The 18573-nt window shown below is 46.2% G+C and overlaps 2 protein-coding genes across 5 annotated transcripts in view; one reads left to right on the top strand and one right to left on the bottom strand.

Annotated features, from left to right (window-relative positions):
• Positions 1 to 610: 610 nt before the first annotated feature.
• Positions 611 to 9682, top strand: cdk5r1b (cyclin dependent kinase 5, regulatory subunit 1b (p35)). Of its 2 annotated transcripts, none has more exons than XM_088622897.1 (2): positions 611 to 1812; positions 3920 to 9682. In XM_088622897.1, the coding sequence occupies exon 2, from the start codon at positions 4201 to 4203 to the stop codon at positions 5110 to 5112; it is 912 nt and encodes a 303-aa protein (XP_088479023.1). In that variant the 5' UTR covers positions 611 to 1812; positions 3920 to 4200; the 3' UTR covers positions 5113 to 9682. The 2 variants fall into 2 exon arrangements, with proteins under 2 accessions (XP_088479023.1, XP_088479024.1); XM_088622898.1 differs by lacking the exon at positions 611 to 1812 and adding an exon at positions 3444 to 3531.
• Positions 9683 to 15303: 5621 nt separating this feature from the next.
• The window catches only part of myo1d (myosin 1D), a 75825-nt gene continuing 72555 nt past the window's right edge, over positions 15304 to 18573 (bottom strand). For all 3 annotated transcript variants that reach the window (XM_088622876.1, XM_088622875.1, XM_088622873.1), the window contains exon 22: positions 15304 to 16960. In XM_088622876.1, coding sequence (XP_088479002.1) covers positions 16804 to 16960 — 157 coding nt within the window. In that variant the 3' untranslated portion in view covers positions 15304 to 16803. The remainder of the gene's footprint in view (positions 16961 to 18573) is intronic.

Here is an 18573-nt window from a genome sequence, read left to right as displayed (position 1 = left end):
TTTCCTTTCAATTTTCCTGCGTCTATGTGCCCTGGCCAAAAAAAAAAACCTCCCTATCATTTTCGATCGTATCGCTTCTGTTTATTGTTTGTGTTATCGCGATTTCATTTTTCGGTTCAACTCCCCCTGGTTTGATTTCGATAGATCCGGCGTCCCTGGGAATGGTCCCAGTCTGTTCCGCACCCTCGTGGCCGAAGTCTCCGCGCTCCGGATCAGCCTCATCCCGCGGAGAGAGAGGTGTGTCGCGAGAGCCTCCATTGTCTCTGCTTCATCATGGGGACCAGTAATCACCGATTACTTTAACTGGCTAAAAGCCATGGGTGTGTTTTTTATTACATGTCTGTTTTTTAAGCGGTAGCATGAGCGGCGTTGTTGCAGCTGCAAATGGATTGTGGGCCTGTCTTGAAATAAGAAATACATACAACAGCGTCTACTTGTTTTAAGGGGGGGAGGTGTGTATATAAAGATCACCTTGAAACAACTGGGCCAAACAGAGGAATGGGAGAGAGGTGACAGTGCATGGGAGAGTTTCCATGATACTGTTTCCTGCATTTAAAAAATAATAATAATTCCCTCTTCCTCACACACTTAAACCAATACCGGCGGGAGGGCACACGCTATCCGAAGAGCGCATCTTTACACTGACACGCGATTTTGAAATAAAGAACATGTGTCCAGAAGCCATCCTTGAAGAACGCCTTTCCATCACGTCGAGCGAGCACAGCGTGCGAGATCAGTCATGTCATTGCCTCACCAAACACCCATCTTATTGTTTTCGTCTACCTGTCACACGGCTCAGCAGCTGCCTCTGTGAGGCACTTAGGCGGCGGGGAGACTTTTGAGAAAGGGGCGGGGCGGTTAATGGTAATCCAGCTCCTGATCCGGGAATGGTGGGGACATGGGGAGGGGGTTGTTGATGTCTGCTTCAGGAATGGAGCGCAGCGTTACAGCACCTTGGACAGGGCACTGAGCGGCGCCCCACCACTGTCGAGCAGCGTCGCAGCGACAGCGCGCAAACCCGGCACACACCGCCAGTACCACCCTCTCCTCCTCCTCCTCTCCTCCGATTCGTTTTTGCGCAGACCTGCAAGGAAAAAAAAACCCAAAACAAAACAAAGAAACTCGCCGAAGTCGGTAAACGCCGGGGTTGGGATTTCTCTCTGATTAAGGAAGAGCTGAAACAAAAAGAAACATATTGTGTTTTGGTTTATATATATATATTTTTGGCGCTGAGTCTCCCCCCCACCGCCACCACCACCCTCCGGCCATCCCCCAAGCGAAGTGTCTTGAGATACTCTCGCCTTTCCTAGATGTGGAACTGCGCAAACCAGATTCGGGAGAGAGCTACAGGAGCGACAGTCAAATTGAAGTTAATCCGCCCAGGAAAACGAAGATAAAAAGTGTATATGTTTGCACGGATTCCTTAGTTATTAGGCTGTATTGTATTATTCTTACACGAACTGCGTTCTGAGTTTAAGACAGAAGAATCAGGGACTGGATGTACAGTATACGTTTTAAAAGAATTTTGTCGTTTATTAACGGGGGAGGGTTCTTGAATGTGTTTCGACTTCTTGACTCTTTATACTGCTAACGGAACAAGAGCACAGGACTGGGAACGAGGAGTAACGGTACTGTTACGTATTGGCTAGCAGCTTTATTGCGTACATAGAGACTCACGCCTCAGAACCTTGGACAGTAGCCGATACTCCTGGCTGCGTCCGACCTGCGCGCTTCAAATTCAGCGCAAACGGATGTAAAAAATAAGGACTAAAAGAAGAAAACCTGCGGGGAATTCGCCCGTTTTGGATTCAAGTGAGTATTTTTTTTTAATGTGTCTGGGGGCCACGCTCTCCTCTCGCCTGTCTTGTTTCCGTGCCGGACTTGAGGGTGCAGAAACCGCTGCTGCATCGGGCTAGTTCTCGGATTGTCGCGTCTGTTGTTCTCCGTGTATTTACACGGGCGGCTGGTTTTATGCGGATACCAAAATCACGTCTTTCCTTGATTGTTTTAAATAACAATTAAAATCAATGCCTTTTCTGTGGGGGTTGTTTGCGTCGCTTGTTTCATGTTCGTGTTAGACTGTATATAACAAACGTACAGACAGGTTACGACCCACTACCGCGACTCGTTTTACTCACTGGGTCTCTAGGTACGTGTTATTTTACAGAATACCCGAAAATTATTTGAATCTTTACCACAATCACAGCGCTTTTCATCCTCAATATGCGCCCCTGATTTAAATAGAACCATTCTTGTGTTTTTCGAAGATTTCGGCCATTGTATAGGGCGAGTTTACATCATCGCTATTCATTTCATAGTGTGCCCAAGTGGATAGTAGATTTTTAGGAAATGTGTAAATATTAAACGATGGAAATGAATATTAATGAGAGCCTTTTGTTTCTCAGCACTGAAGAAGGGTGTGAATGTATATTATATAAACAGACATACGTGACGTGTAAAAATAATTTTAATGAGCAATCACCTCGTATGTTGTAATTAATGTTGTCGAGATCGTAGTGTAAGAAATTATAGAAATCATTTGGCAGACATAACGGCAGGATTTAGATAATTCTGTGTCAATGATAAATGGTAGCTGGTTTGACAAAAAGGCCGGGGCAACATTCAGCAAACAAAAAATGATTAGGGTGGTATTTTATCATGGCACTCAGACACTTTTGCTTGTTATCTTGTTATAGACGCACATATATAAATCCACCGTACACACACAAATCTGTCTGCGATCGGTCCCCCCCCCCCCCACCCTCCAGACAGATGTTCATACACAACCCATACACACATACCGAGACAAAGAAATAAAGGTGTCACAATCGGTTTTTTACTGCTGGGTTTGAAACGTCGGGGGAATCTGATCAAGCGTGTGCGTATAGCAGGGGGCGGTGAGGGTATTTTATAACCAGAAAACACAAAGGCGAACAAATAAACTGGAAACGGAATGGTTCCCTGTTGACATACAAAAAAAAAAAACCGTCTAAACGATTATTGCTCGCTCGCACTGTTAATGCATTAGCACAAAATGGCGACAATAACGCTCATCGGGATTTTGGAAAAGCCACGTTTTGTTGTTGTTGTTGTTGTTGTTGTTAAAATCTGCCCGAATTCCATCATCGTCCGCCGTCCCCATGGCGATGGGTGCGCGCGGGGAACGGACCTCGCGCAGCTCGAGCCCACGTTAAGGATGGGCAGACGAGACCTCAGTTCGACACGGGGCTGTCTATCTGAGCTGTATAAGCGATTTTCCGTCCAGACATATAGGAAGGCATTGACTCTTTCTTTACTCGTGCTTCCATATTTACTGCCAAGTATGGTGCTGGTAAAATTCCCATTTCAAAACGGCCGAAAGAGCGCTTAACTTCTCGAGTACAATCGCAACTCGGGACATTCCTTTTGTTTGAGGCAAAAGTGTTTACGTGCGAACATGAAAGGTAAATGCCGAGCGTTTTTGCTGTATCCTCGCTGACGCTAGGGCAATGTGGACGAGAGATAAAGGATGACCCATTTGCTGTGAATCAGGTATCGTGATCTGCAAACAGACCGTCGTAATAAAATCACGTTCTGTTTTCTACAGCAACCGTAAACGTTTCTAATAATGCATTTCGAGGTCTGTATTTTGGCCATTACAGCGAAATTGAGTCATTATCAGCACGAAGAAGCGACAAAACAGATCGGGGACAAGTCTAGCACCTTTACTTTTGTACTTTAAATCATTTACGATTGCATGGCTGATAACTGGAATACAGTAGAATACTAAATTACAGTGAAGCACAGGGAGCAGGGAGGATTTCTCAGTTGGAGTGCCTGCACACACATGCTATTATCCCAGCTGCCATTAGATCACTTTCCCTTTTCTGTTTTTAAGAATACTGATGTGCCCCCCCCTCCCCACCTTTATCTCCAACAGACTCAGCTTTCCACAGGGGGGTCCGCAAGGAGAGGAGAGACCTCAGCCTCCTGCCTCAAAAGAAAAGAGCACCGCGGACCAGCCGCCTCCCAGCAGCCCTCCTCCACCTCCTCTGACAACGATCCCACCCCCCACCCCCCGCCACCACGAGCCCCAGTCCAGTTTGGATGCATACAAGGAGCTGGGCCTGCTAGCCAAGGGTCTCAGGGCTCGAGAGCAGTGAGACAGACCCCCACAGACCCCCTGGCACCCCCGCCGCCCCGGCCGCCCACCTCGGCACCATGGGCACCGTACTGTCCCTGTCCCCCAGCTACCGGAAGGCCGCCCTCTTTGAGGACGGCCCGGCCACGGTGGGCCACTACACGGCCGTGCAGAACAGCAAGAACGCCAAGGACAAGGGCCTGAAGCGGCACTCCATCATCTCCGTGCTGCCCTGGAAGCGCATCGTGGCCGTGTCCGCCCGGAAGAAGGGCTCTAAGAAGGTGCAGCCCAACAGCGCCTACCAGAACAACGTCACCCACCTCAACAACGAGAACCTGAAGAAGTCCCAGTCCTGCGCCAACCTCTCCACCTTCGGCCAGGACTCGGCCGCCCAGGTGTCCGCGTCCACCACCTCGGCCAACGGGGCCTCCTCCATCAAGAAGGCCCCCCCGGCCAACCCCACCGCCGCGGCCGGCACGCCCAAGAGGGTCATCGTCCAGGCCTCCACCAGCGAGCTCCTGCGCTGCTTGGGGGAGTTCCTGTGCCGGCGGTGCTACCGCCTCAAGCACCTGTCGCCCACGGACCCCGTGCTGTGGCTGCGCAGCGTGGACCGCTCCCTGCTGCTGCAGGGCTGGCAGGACCAGGGCTTCATCACGCCGGCCAACGTGGTCTTTGTCTACATGCTGTGCCGCGACGTGGTGTCCTCCGAGGTGGCCACGGAGCACGAACTGCAGGCCGTGCTGCTCACCTGCCTCTACCTGTCCTACTCCTACATGGGCAACGAGATCTCCTACCCCCTCAAGCCCTTCCTGGTGGAGAGCTCCAAGGAGGCCTTCTGGGACCGCTGCCTGTCCATCATCAACCTCATGAGCGCCAAGATGCTGCAGATCAACTCCGACCCCCACTACTTCACCCAGGTCTTCGCCGACCTGAAGAACGAGAGCCAGAAGGAGGAGGAGAAGAGCCGCCTGCTCATCAGGCTGGACCGGTGAGGGACGCGTGCAGGCGGGGGGCTCTGAGGGGAAGGGGCGGGGGCGGCGGCTTACTCTTGTCTGGCGTTTCGGGAGGAGGGGGGGGGGATGGTGGGAGTTATCGGTGTCAATCAGGTCCGGGCCTCCCAATTCAGATCCGATTCATTCCCCCTCTTTTTGCTATAAAAGCAGCAGATCCCAGGAAGAGGAGATAACACCCTGTGACATGTTTATCTCCAGTAGTGGATTTGTGTCAGGAACTTCAAAGCTGATTTCAGTTATGTAAACTGACTAAAGAACGTTTGAGCTCCGACACCAGGGCTCAGTCTTAAAACCCCGAAAGAGAGAAAGCAGCTGACCCCCTGAGGCCTCCTGTTCTCTGCCTGAAGAATCCCGTCAGCTCACCACCTACATATCACACGGAGGCAGAGGGAATCGACCGAGCTTGACCTGCTCCGCCAGCGAGTCGGGCCAACTTGGGTGAGATCCGAACGGCTTTGTTCACTCGAGCGGGATGATTCCATGAAGATCCCTGGATCTGAGAATCGATATTTGAATGGAATGAAAGAAAAAAAGACAATCCCTAGTTGAAAAGTACTTTTTTTGCTTATTCAACCCCCTTTCTTAACTGAAGAGGAAGAAGAAAACAGGCCTGCCATCGCACACTGTGCTTGGGGTCAAGAACTCACCATCAGGGAGTTTTTGTGCTTGAGAGTTGTTAAAAATGGAGAGCAGACAGGCATTAAACAATTTCCTTTTAGAGCAGAGAGTAAGGGGTCAAGGGACTGCTTCTTGAAGATTTTCGCAAAATTCACAACGTGGTGATGCTCAGATCCCCAGTTCCCAACAAACACTTTGAAATCGCTGAATGTGTACAAGCCCGAGCCTTTGAAACGGTGGGGAGGTCAGCACGGGACGACAAGCAGAACTTCCGTTTCAGTTTCCCAGAATTGGTGGCTAGGGAAAAGAGCATCTAACCGGCCCGGGTCTGAGTTTAAATTAAGGGGAGCCGGGGGCCTTGAAATACGAAACGCCAGACTTGAGTACGTTAGCCGTTCGTTCCAAAAGATCAACGAAACTCTGGAAAAAAAAAAGACCCAAAAAACAAGTACAAGAACAAATGTGAACAAAAAAAACAACAACAACAACAAATAAGAAACACAGAGACGACAGGAAGTTGCTACGACAAAAAGGCTTAAGGGGAGGATGCTGGGAGTGACGTCAATGCCTCTGGATTATTTTCTTTGCAAGCCGGGCCGCCAGTGACTTTTGTGCCAACCATTGCTTTGGCATTGCACAAGGAGAGGGCGCTCTCCCCACCTGAGACTGAACTACCTGTGTGTCTTGATCTGCAGCAGAGCGGGGATGGGCAGGCTGGGCACTCCTGCTGTGTCTCTGCTGCTCCGTGTGTGTATGTGTGTGAGCCTACCAGTGCCAGAGTGGGGTGGGGGGAAGGGGTGGGTGGGTGTGGGGTGTGAGGGAGACCGCGGAGCACCAGGATGGTAAAGGGAAATGAAAAAATCATCTTCTGCCACCAATTAGGAGTGTTAAAGTTGACCTACTTTGTTTCAACAAATGGTGCAACACAAGAAACCTTGAATAACAGTGTTCCTGTAAAAGGTTTTGGATGAGATTCTAGTTTTGATATTTTAACTTTTTCACATATATACTGATGCGTGGATGTATAGGTGCCTGGAAGGTCAGGACCTGAGGGAGGAACTCATGTCAGCACACAAGAGGTGCTGTCACCTGTCCTCAGCTGCATTATCCAAGACAGACATCACAGGCAAAAGACGTTATTTAGCTCTTAAGAAACTTCCCCCTCCTCATTTTGGCTTTCTAAGATTCATAGATTCATTGGGAAAGATCTTCAAAGTCCCCTGCAAAACCACTGGTCCTATGTAAGGGACCCCATGGTAGAAACTCCCAAGATAAAGACTGTTCTGCAGTTGCTAGTTTAGCAGCGTACAGTATCTCTTGGAAAATTGAATTTCCAGAAGTAATTGGGTCATCCACAGCAGAATGAGATGGAAGACCCCTGCTGCCATAATCCAGGGGAAATCTAGTAGGTCTCAAAACACAACAGCGAAAATAAAACTGACAGTTCTCCAGCAAAACATGTATTTCATTTAACTTTATCCATTTATTTTGGGTGAACCCCCCTGATCCCCTGGGTCTGGTTACCCTAGAGTTAACCGAAGATAAACAATGCACACGAGACATTGTCAAACATCTTAGGAACCAGAGAGGATGGGGAAGAAATGTATTCAAAACTGGGGATGATCTTTGACGATCGTGAGAATAACTGCTGTTGCTGAAGCTGTGACAGGTCTCAGCTCCAGACTGGAAAAGAGAGGGGGGGCTCTGATGAGTCACTGAAAAAAAGATCAAGTCGAACAGGAGACCAAAAATGGGAGAGGGAATAGGAAACCATTCAACAAGACGAGGAAGCCAATCAAATCCTAACTGTATGAAGGCCAAATATTAGCTTGATACCAGCATACAATCTAATCAGCTTCTATCTAAACGCACCACCAAACAGTATCCACTTCCAATCAAAACCTGGACAGCTCTGCAGTGTCCAGCCACAGGTGAATGTCAATCAATGGAAGATAACAGTATGTAAATTCTGGAAGAGAAGCGATTTCATTGTCTCTCTCTTTAATCTAGGTCTCAAAGGCTGGCCTTCAATATATATTTGTACCACAGGTTTTAAAAATAGCCAGAAGGCACGTGCAATCTTTTCCCCCCACAGAGTGGTGCCTGTCTGTTCGGTGCACCTTTAATGTCAGAAGAACACTTTCTCAAGTCGCCTGGCAAGCGCAAAAACTATGTGGCAGTTCGGCGTGCTTTTAAACTGACGATCGCATTCGAGCGGAGGAAATTGACAGCAGCCTCGTTTTCAGAACACTGAATATTTAAGCCAGAAATCGTTCACGTCGAGGTGCCACACGTATTAACTGTTCTGTGTTCTAAGAAATCTGGCACGGTTTCACGGGGGGCTGTGTTGTTACGGCTCAGGCTTAGGAAGGAAGAACGCTTCGACGTTCCGAACGGATTTCTGTTCAAAAACAAAAACTAGAAATAAGAAAAAAAGAGAAACTCGATCGTTTTGAAATAATTTGCCCGCTTTCGATCACTTTTACCTGTGGTATTGTGCATGTTTTCTTGAGTATTTGTGTCTTTGAATTTTCTTTCCAGAAATGAAAATGGCTACAAATATATGCACACTCAATTCTGTGTTTTTCTGTGCTCAATTTCCATTCAAAGAGAACTGTCTCTGGATGCTTCATATGTGTATTTATTTATTTTGTATGGGTTATTTTGAAAAAAAAATGTATAAGCTATGTACTGTACACTGGGGGGCGCTGTGCCCAATGAGGGTACGTGCGGCCTCCCACAAAATAAGGCTGGGGGTTTCTTTATTCTTATAGACCCTCTGTCAGAACTCCTTGCACCTGGATTTCTTTAGGATTCACGAAGAGCAGTAAAGACAGTGGCTTTTGGTGCTCTGTTGTGCGCTACAATAGGAAAAGGCACCTTGGCAAAAGACATCATGGGAACTGCAGGGGACTTGGGGCTTTTGGGGTCAGAGGTCGGAATCCCTCTCCCTCAATGTTTGGCCACTCCGATTCACTACAATGTGCCATCCTTTCTTTCTTTTTTTTCACTCGCAAAACACTAAAGTAGTTGTTGGAAAAAAATTCTAAAAGACTTGAAAAAAAAATTACTGTTCCTTTTACTTCTTCTCTTTGCGTGTAACTTGTTGAGTAAGTCTTCGTTGAGCAGAGCAGCGTTCCTGGAACGCAGGTGGACTGCTTGCGAGAGTGACCGGCTGGGGGGGGTCGGGTGTGTGTTTGTATAGGAGCACCTCATGGGGACAGGGGACAGGAAACAGGGAGAGGAATAAGGATGGTGGGGGGTGGGGGTGGGAGTGTTGAGCTGTTATGATTGTTTGGAAAAAAAAAAAAGCTGTTGCTGTAATTTAACTTTTTTGGGGGGTTTGTTTGTTTCTGCTTTACTTTTTATTTATTTTTGTACTGTGATGGATAATAAAATGCACTGATTGTTCATGACGCACAAAAAAAAGAGAAAAAAGTGTCTTTCACTGTCTGCTTTCATTCTTCCTTCTCGAATGCAGCAGCTTTTGGAAACGGACAGAGCTGGCCGAAAAAGAGTCCTATTAGCCCCAATGTCTGTTAAGAGAATGTGTAGCATGTAGCCTGGAGGCAAATTACTGAGGAAAACGTGCAGCTAAAACTACAGTACAGAGGTACAGCCAAGATCCGTCCTCCACCTGTTCGTAATGGAGACGAGCCTCGTGGCAAACAGGATACTGTGGGCACCCAGTATGTTAACCTACAGTATGAGGTTTACTGCTGTGGCATTTCATACATTACCTGAGACGTTTAAAAGCAAGTAAGGACAAATGCTAATGATCTGAGGTAGGGAATAAATAAAAGGCAAGAACTGAATAAACACCAGCTCTTGAGAGCCAGAGATCTGCAACATAAAGAGTTCTTTTTCAGTTCGCTGCAGATTAAGACATAAAATGGCAATTTGCAATTTAGAAACTAGTGTAAAAAGAAAAGACTTGCAAGTACAGATATCAAAGGCAGAACAATATTGGGACCTTCCAGAATCTCCAATTCTCAAACCCCCCCCAGCTCCGAGTCATTTTCTTTTACTTCATCTCTCGGGTTACTTTTTCTAACTGACAAAGCAGACGTTGAAGTTGTCAAGTAATTTCACATTTCTAGAGAAGCTGTGTTTTTGGATGGTCCCTCTTTACAAATTAAATAACTTGTCTGACTTTTTTTGCAACATCCATATGACATGACAAAGCCATCATGTCTTGACTCAACCTGCTCTGTACAAGTCAAGCAAAACTGCTCTCAAACTGGACTAATGAAGCCCAGGGCAACTAGAAGAGCTCAATGAAGGTATCGACAGGGTGCTATTTCTGGTTTCTGGGCATCTGGGAAAAGAAGTTATAACAGAAAGGCAACACAGTGGCCATTAAAGGAATTCAAGAACTGTTTAAATGTCACCCCTTTAAATACCGTTCAAGTCCCATCATGTGTTTTTTTAACATGGTGACTGAAACTGTATACTGTACATGCAGTATATTCTAAATGATGTCTCACCTAGAGCATGGTAGACTTTTAACAATATAAAATTATGCTTTTTATCTTAGTTCTACACTGTACTGTATATCCTAACATTCCTTTTTTATTGCTTTTTTTATTGTCATCCTGGATTGCCGAAGATGAAGATGAAGTGTCTGCATAAACAGCTCCATTTTTTTAGCTGCTCCAGTCTCGCGGTGTCCCATTTTATATTTATAGTTTATATTTTTTTGCTACCTGCATGTAACACTCTGCTCTTATTCCTATGAAATGCCAGCGGTTATTTCTATTTCTACATCTCTGTACACTTCCTTTTTCTGCTTCTACAGTGATTTTTTGCGACATCCGCAAACCTAATGTATTAGCCACGTTAGGAGCAGAGACCCCAATACATCCTCCGCGCTGCTCCACTAACTACATCACCCCAAGCTGAGCACTCACCCCTTATCTGCAGTCTTTTTATTGATGTACTAGTCATCAATCGGAATACATGCATTTCCTTTAATGCCTGCCTTCAGCAATTTAATAATTAATCTCCTGTTTCTCTCCATTACTGCTCTTGCATGTTCAAAGAATTGTGAAAGACCTACATCTTCTAAAACAATGTTAACTGTCCCACAGAATATATTTTATAGTATACACTATTATATACAGTATATCAATACATTATCTTCTCTAGCATGCCTCTGATTTTCATTTCTATAACCTTGGCTGTCACAGAATTAAGACTTAATGAACTAGAACTACTTGGTTTGTTAGTTAATGGACGTTGAATAACATTTATTGTCTCCTATAAAAAGTACAACAGACAGAATGCCAGGAGGACCTTGTGATTTGTTCTTTAGTTCTGCAACACTTCTGTTATGCATTAAGATATTGGGTTATAGCAAAAGAAAGTTCTATTAATCACCTAACCATGTGAATTTTCATTGACCTTTATACTGTAAGGAAGAGCCAACACTGGATTGATAATTTAGTGTGTCCGTGGACTTCTCCATTCTGCCATACAAAATCAGCCACCCTTGCATTCACTGACACAGACCTTACTCATTGTTGGAATCTACTGTTGGATAAATATGCATGCATGCAAACAATAAGAAAATAAGAACTGATACAATGTGACCAAAACACCTAACATTCAGATTTTCCTCTTCGCCAGGTACTTGGATTGTGCTGAAAACAATTCAGAGATTAACGCTAAAGCAAAAGAGAGTTAATCCATCCATCCATTTTATTACCACTTTGTAAAATACTGGGTCACGGGGGAGCCTGAGCCTATCCCAGTAAGCAACAGGAGCATGGCAGGACACACCCTGGGCAGGACGCCAGTCCCTCACAGGGCAGACACACACAGACCAGCACACACTCGCACCAGGGCCAACTTCCCCAGACCTGGCAGTATGCCTTTGGACTGTTGGAGGAAACCTACTGGAACACGGGGAGAACATACGAAATAGAGTTAATTGCATTCTTAAATCACAGTGTCATTGTCGCTTGAGTTGATATCATTCAGGTGGTGAAAGGGAACGTAGCTGGAAGTTCCTGAAATGCCTGCCCTGCCGATGGCTGAGCTGTGCCACTGGACAGGTATGGAGAGGGACGGCGAGCTGCAGGAGCAGGCAATGACATGTGACTGCCGTGCTTTCTCCCAGCCCTGCTGCACACCTCTCACTTCTCCTCCTCACGCCATCATTCGGACCTGCAGCGTAGGCTGCGAGCACAAACGACCGGACGACTCCGCCAAGGTTTTTACAGCAGGACCCAGAAGCAGCAGCAGCCTCACTGCAGGCTGTTGCTCCACACTGCACAAGAAGAGCCACACCCCCTCTGCCTCCCCTCCCCAAGCCCAACCCCCCAGATAAGTGAAGAATGAAACCAAACTGGATTTTCACAGGTCCCTTAAGAGCTTCCTTACATCTTTATTGCCTGATCTGACCGATTCAAATACACATTATAGTAAAAAAAAACTGGACACAGAGGCAAATCAAGGTACACATCCAGCACACTGCTGCTGCTAATACATGACCTTACATTTCTTCATGGGTGTTCCTTGAGATTCAGTGCACTTGTCCACTCCCTGCGGAGAGCACTGCCCTGCCTAGTCAACAGGGGGCGGTATTTTCTCATCTCTGCTATGTGGAACGCTTCCCTGTGCCCACTCTTTGCCAGACTGCACCGTGTTCCTGCCAGCTGTGCCAGCCCGCTCAGTTAACGGCTTCCCAATTCATCCTGCTGTTCATTTCTTCTTTGATTCCTCGAAACGCGCGTCCCGATTCGCTCGCCCACGGCGCTCAATTATCCCGGGAGCGTGACTCATATTGGCCCGGCTCGGTGCTGATGGGCCATCAGGAGGCGCCAGCGGGGCCATGTGACCCAGCACCCATCTCCAAACCCCACCTCCACACCCCCTCACCCTCCCTGCTCCCCGGGAGGAGAGGCGAGGTCCTCAGCTGCACGGCACTGAATGCGGGGACCGGCTGTACCAGATTGTCTGTGGGCTTCAACTCATCCCCTCAGCTTGCAGGCTGTTCTCTAATAAAACATCCCTTTTTGCTGTCGCACAATGCCTGATCCTAAGGAGGCAGTACCACAGGGGCAACGATCCAGGGCCATGACTGCTCGTTGCAAACAGCACATTTTATTTTTAACGGAGAGGGCAATTGGCCATCCTGCAATTTGAATGTATTGGCTAAGCAGATACCATGGCTCTCCATTATAAGAGCCCTTCACAGCTCCTGTTCGGGGGGCTGAGGTCAAACTGCACTGAACGTCGCACACAGCCGGCGAATTACAAGAGGCGAATTACCATTCTGCTGCCTGAAGAAGAAAAGGCAATTTAATGTATAAAAAAGAACTGCTTTATTGCGCCATTATTTCAGTCCATCAAAGGCCATCAATAAAATACATTGGAAAATATTAATGCAAAAATCATGAAGGCACATTACCCTGATAAGCATATATAAATATACACTTGAGTACATAAATATCAAGTGAAGGAGTATGTACTGAATCCATGTAGGAAACAAACACCAGATCATACATACTTTGTGATGCCTCCCAAATAAGACCCAGTGTGCACAGTCATTACATAAGGGTTAGTCATTTTTAGGCACTTTGATAAGACAAGAAGCAAGTGCAGTAATTAAAAAACAAGACAAGCAAGACAAGCCTCTCATCCATCTCACCTTCCAAAGCACTTTAAGAAGACAGTTCCTTCAGTTCAGATCAAATACAATTTAAATGTTAAAGAGCCTTCTTTTACAATGGTTCTACTAGGAAGCTGAACCAAGAGAACCAGTTCTGTCAATAGATTAAATACTAACACTTTCACATCTGCTTCTTGGACAAAAATACATTGATCTTCAGAAGTTATCTAATCAGCTAACAATTAGCAAATGTCTTCGAGTTGCAGGATATAGGCCTAATGATTCATACTTATTGTAATTTTCACAGTTTTGATAACAGCAATGAAATACAGACAAAAATGGTACATTGCATATACCCTGTGATTGTTATACTTCATTAAGAAAGCAATAACTTCACTGATTGATTTAAATTAATCTTCAGATGAGACAGTCCCCTGTGAGTATTATACTTCATTAAGACAATCATCATCCCACTGATTGATTTAAATAATTCTTTAGAGAGAACAAGTCAGTTCAATGACTTTCCTTTCTTCCCTCTTAATTTACAATACCCTCCTGCTTACAAAACGACCGGTCACAGATACTGTTTATAGGTTACTGCAGTCTTGAAGAAGGTATTTCACCCTGGCTGCTGCAGGCCAGTGAACCACTACTCAGGAAAAGCCCAATTAAGTTGAATCAGTCTACTGGGCAATGGGGAGTTTTGTGTCCCTGCACAGGCACTGCTGAAGTCAAAACCAGGGTCTGGCAGTCAGCTGCACCATTTCTCACAGAATGCCATCATAGTCCAGATCAGCCTTAAAAACTTCATTCCCATCCAGATTTACCATTTACATTACAGTGAGGATTCATGCTCAGCTAGGCCTCCGTTTAAAAATTACAGTGGGGGGGGAAAAGGGGTTCCTAACTTATTTTTCATTGAGAAACCTAGCCAGTATGAACTGAAGACCCAAGCTAGCCCATGTGGTGCCCTTACTATACGTCACCAGGTGTCAAAGAAACCCAAAGCCCTCCTTGCTTGGCACAAGGCCACAGAAAAGGACTCACCTGTCACAGGTGGGCAAAGAGGAAGCATCACTCCAGGTGTGTGGAGTCCGTTCCAACAGCTGAATCTAATCTGACACTTTCTCCCTTTACAGCAATCTGAAGCTTCACAAACAGTCGTCTGGCACATTCTCTTCTACTGTTAAATCGCATGAAGTAGGCCAAGCACTGTGGGAGCTGCTTTCAAAGCTCTGAAATGCAATTCTACTAAATCTGTGAGCAAGTGTAGTATTATATATAATATCTACAGAACTATATTATATTATACTTTTATACTATAACTATATTATGCAAACAGGAACATAAGGACCAAAGAGGACTTAGGGCTAAAGTGGCTCTTGCATCATTTGGTATTGGTGCATTTGGTGGCATTTTAAGTTTTGTCCTGAGAAAAACCTTCAAACATAAAATTCCTTAGGAACACACTTGATTTCAAAGTATTGCTGCATTTGGATAAATTCTATGTTCAGACTCGTCCATTGACAACTTGATCTTCTGACCCAGGTTTTGGAATATGAATCTCCACCTGATGTTGCTCACCTGCCCTTCAATGCAGCTGGAACAGCTGGACGTCTGGATCGTGTGTGACCCTGCAGAACAGTGACCCATGCCCGTTTATCATGGTAATTAGGGTCCAGATGTGTTGTTCATGGGCAATACATACCAGCTTTCACTCATCCATTCTGCAAAGTGAGAACGGTGCTACAGCCTTTCAACAGCAGGATTCACTAATTAAACTCAGTGCTGTACGTCTAAAGAAGGGGATTATCTGTTCAAGCTGACTGAGATAATTAGCTGTACCGATGCCCTAGGGCCAACAGATAGGATTGCAATATATTTAAACAATTCATAAAGTGCTGGGTTATTTCCAAAAAAAGATGTACAGTAGCTAATACAATGAAAATAATGTGATTTTATTTTAAATATTCTTACAGAATACATTTTTGAGTAGTGTTGCAATCTCTGAAAGTAAAACTTTACGTTACTGTTTAATTGCATGTGTACACAGCATATATATATACAGTACATATATATATGTAAAAACAGAGTTCATACATTTTTCTTACCATTGGGATTTCAGTCTATTGCTATTTGCTTTAGAAGTAGCTTTTCAACATTACAATATGCTCTGCATATCTTTCCAATAATTTAAATCTGTGTATAAATATATCTTTCCACTGGGAGAGACAGTAAATGTATTATTCTTATTTACTGGTTAAACCTGCCAGTAGGCCTTTTGTAAAGAAAGTGATAACAGCTCAACATAAAACTTCCCACAGAGAGGACACCTCCAGATAAAGAAGGGGGTTGCTTTTCTAATATCAGTTGGGCCCCTGGCCCGCTGCACACTTCTGTGGGAGACTGGCACTGGGTTCACACCAGTTTGGACTGAATTACAACCCAGCAACTTCAGAGGAAGGCTTCCTCGACAGGCTTTGTTTAGTCATGGTTTAAGAACATGCACGTGCAGGGTTTTGTTTTCAATTTTGAAAACACGTAGAAAAAAAGAAATGAAAGCCCCCTTTCTATGCATCCAACAGTCTCTCTCGCCACCGGTTAGGGAATGCGTCAGAACCAGAAGCCAATGTAGAACATTTTTTAATTGCATCTCCATGACTTTTTCCATGACAGTCCCTCTCTTCCTGCTCTATTAATGCAGCGCTACAGTGTCCCTGTCTTTCGATATGGGACAAACAAGGCTCTAAGCCAAGTTCCTAACTAATCCAAATCCAATTAATTTGAGACACTTCTCCAAGTAGACTGTTCTTTGCAGAAAGTTTCGGCCGTGGAGTCTTCTTCAGGTGTGGTCTCCCACCTGAAGAAGGCTCCATGGCCGAAATGTTGTGTTATTTCTCTTCTCTTTTCAGCAGGGAATAAACCTGTTACTTGTTCCCTTGTAGCCTACACATGCTGACGCAGCTCCCCACCTGTTCCTTGCATAGTTCTCTAACTTCACTTTGTTAAAATTTACTCTACACTAGCAGACCTGCTGTAACACACCATACTATTACACTCTGTCAGAAAGCCATGAGTTACGATATAAAGTTAAAATGAGACAGATCTTTTAAAAGGTGAATTAAACAGGTTTTTAAAAGAGGATTTAAATGGATTATTTTAAAAAGGAAGTGGGAAGGTTACTTCTCCCCCCAGTAATTAAATGGGGCTCAGCCCTTCAACACTTACCTGACCAAAGCTGAATATTTATGGCTTCATAGAACGAATTCATTTAACTAATAATATTCTTTATAAAATGGCTATCTAAAATGCCATGATACTTTCTGAAGGGGTTACCCACAGGGTACCCAGAAATCTGAGGGTGGCGCTCTGCTCTAAAAACTGTCCGGAATTCACAGACCCCTCCCTCGTCGTCTTGGCAACGCCCTCCAGCTCCTTCAGTTGGCAGGAACGGACAGGATGTAGCCGGAGCGGCTCTTCGCGAAGTCCGGGTGCGATTGGTTGATCTTCGTCTCTACGACGACAGTGCACTTCCTGCCATGCATGCTGCACTGGATGGGGCTGGCGATGCTCACCTGTAGCTTCCGCTTCTCACTGGGAGACAGGAGACAGAGTGATGGAGTGAGGGATGGAGAGAGGCCAAAACGAGGGATGGGCCGAGTTAGGGAAAGCGACGATTAGCCACGAGCACCGTCGTTGACAACCGCAAGGGCTCCAAGGCATCGGGGCTCGAAAGGACCTCATTATCCTTCACGTGGAGCCAAAGAGATGAGGAGCCAGAAAGCGCACACACATCTTCAGAGGACTGGGAACGGCAAGACTATAAGACAGCAAGAGAAGGTGCAGAAGGATCCCAGGCTAAGATATCACCCAGTTCCCGGCTGGCCTAGTGACTTTTAGTTTTTGGTTCAACCTAAGAGGTCAATGAAACTTGTAGGACTATTTTATGAGACGTATATAGATTTGGGTGGCATTGCGGTGAGCATTACGGCCTCACAGCGCCGGGGCCCCGGGTTTCAATTTCTGGGGTGCTATCTGTGTGGAGTTTGTATGTTCTCTCCATGTTCTAGTGGGTTTCCGGATCCTTCTCCCGCAGTCCAAGCCATGCTAGTAGGTGAATACGCCTCTGGGAAAACCGGCCCTGGTGTGAGTGTCTGTGTCTGCCCTGTGACGGACTAGCATGCTGTCCAGGGTGTATCCTGCTGTGCGCCGTTTGTTTGTTTGCTGGGACAGGCGCCAGCTCCCCTTCCACACTGAACTGGATCAAGCCATTAGAAAATGGCTGGGAGGACGTATATATGGATACATACAGTAGGGTTCTGACAGCTAATTACAGAAAACAATTGCTTAAGGTACAGTTTCCTATTTCACGCATCAGAGCTCGGTTAGCAGCATTGTAACTCGGTTAATTAAACGATCAGGCAAACTTCACAACTGGAAGGAAAGACAGTGGCACATTCCAGGAGCCGAGTGCGGCTCCCGATCCTGCAGTGGGAGGCGGCAGACTGCCTCTGGGAGATTAACAGCCCACTTCTGGGGCAGGCGACAGAGGCAGAGGCTGAGGTCCGAGCCCAGTATTAAGCACACGTCACACCAGAGCCTCGGTGACTCTGAGGGCACTACGGACGCTGCCAAGCAGGATCAGTGGATTGAAGACCACTGGCCAGCGGAGCTTTAAACGGCTTATGCAACAAGGATAAAGGCAAGCAGCTGGAAACGGAACGGGACACAAGGTGGAAAGTGTGGCGGGGGGGAAACTCAAAGGAGATTTCACCGCCAAAGCAGGCCTGGGGAAAACGCCACCTTTCTCTGGCGCTTTAAAGAAAGTGACCCCCCAATAAACAAAGCCTCCCGAAACGCTGCTCACTCGCTCGCACAAGCACTATCTCAGAGCCAGCCATACTGTACCTCTGCTCTTTGGGCAATTACAGAAGACATCAGTGCCATGGCGCTCATCGTCACCATGGCAACTGGTGATTATTCCATCTGCTGCTGAAAGTGCGCCAGCCAATCGGCACGTGCCATTGATTGCCGCCGCTCCCTCCCTCTCCCCTGCCCCAGGGGTGACGGTACAGCCCGCAGTCCCGTACAGAGGTGCAGGAGCCTGAGGCATAAGGCAGGCTGTGTGGAAGGACTCCTTCTTCTTCCAAATGCGATTTCCCTTTTAATGGGATTCAATCTGCAGATGGCTGGAAAATGGCTGCGCC

This window comes from Lepisosteus platostomus, chromosome 28 (genome assembly GCF_059453375.1).
Source record: "Lepisosteus platostomus isolate fLepPlt1 chromosome 28, fLepPlt1.hap1, whole genome shotgun sequence".
In the NCBI taxonomy this organism is placed as follows: Eukaryota; Metazoa; Chordata; class Actinopteri; order Semionotiformes; family Lepisosteidae; genus Lepisosteus; species Lepisosteus platostomus.
This window is presented reverse-complemented; position numbering and strand designations above follow the sequence as displayed.

Coding starts and splice junctions, on each gene's coding strand:
- cdk5r1b (XM_088622897.1), top strand. CDS start 4,201: ATGGGCACCGTACTGTCCCTGTCCCCCAGCTACCGGAAGGCCGCCCTC.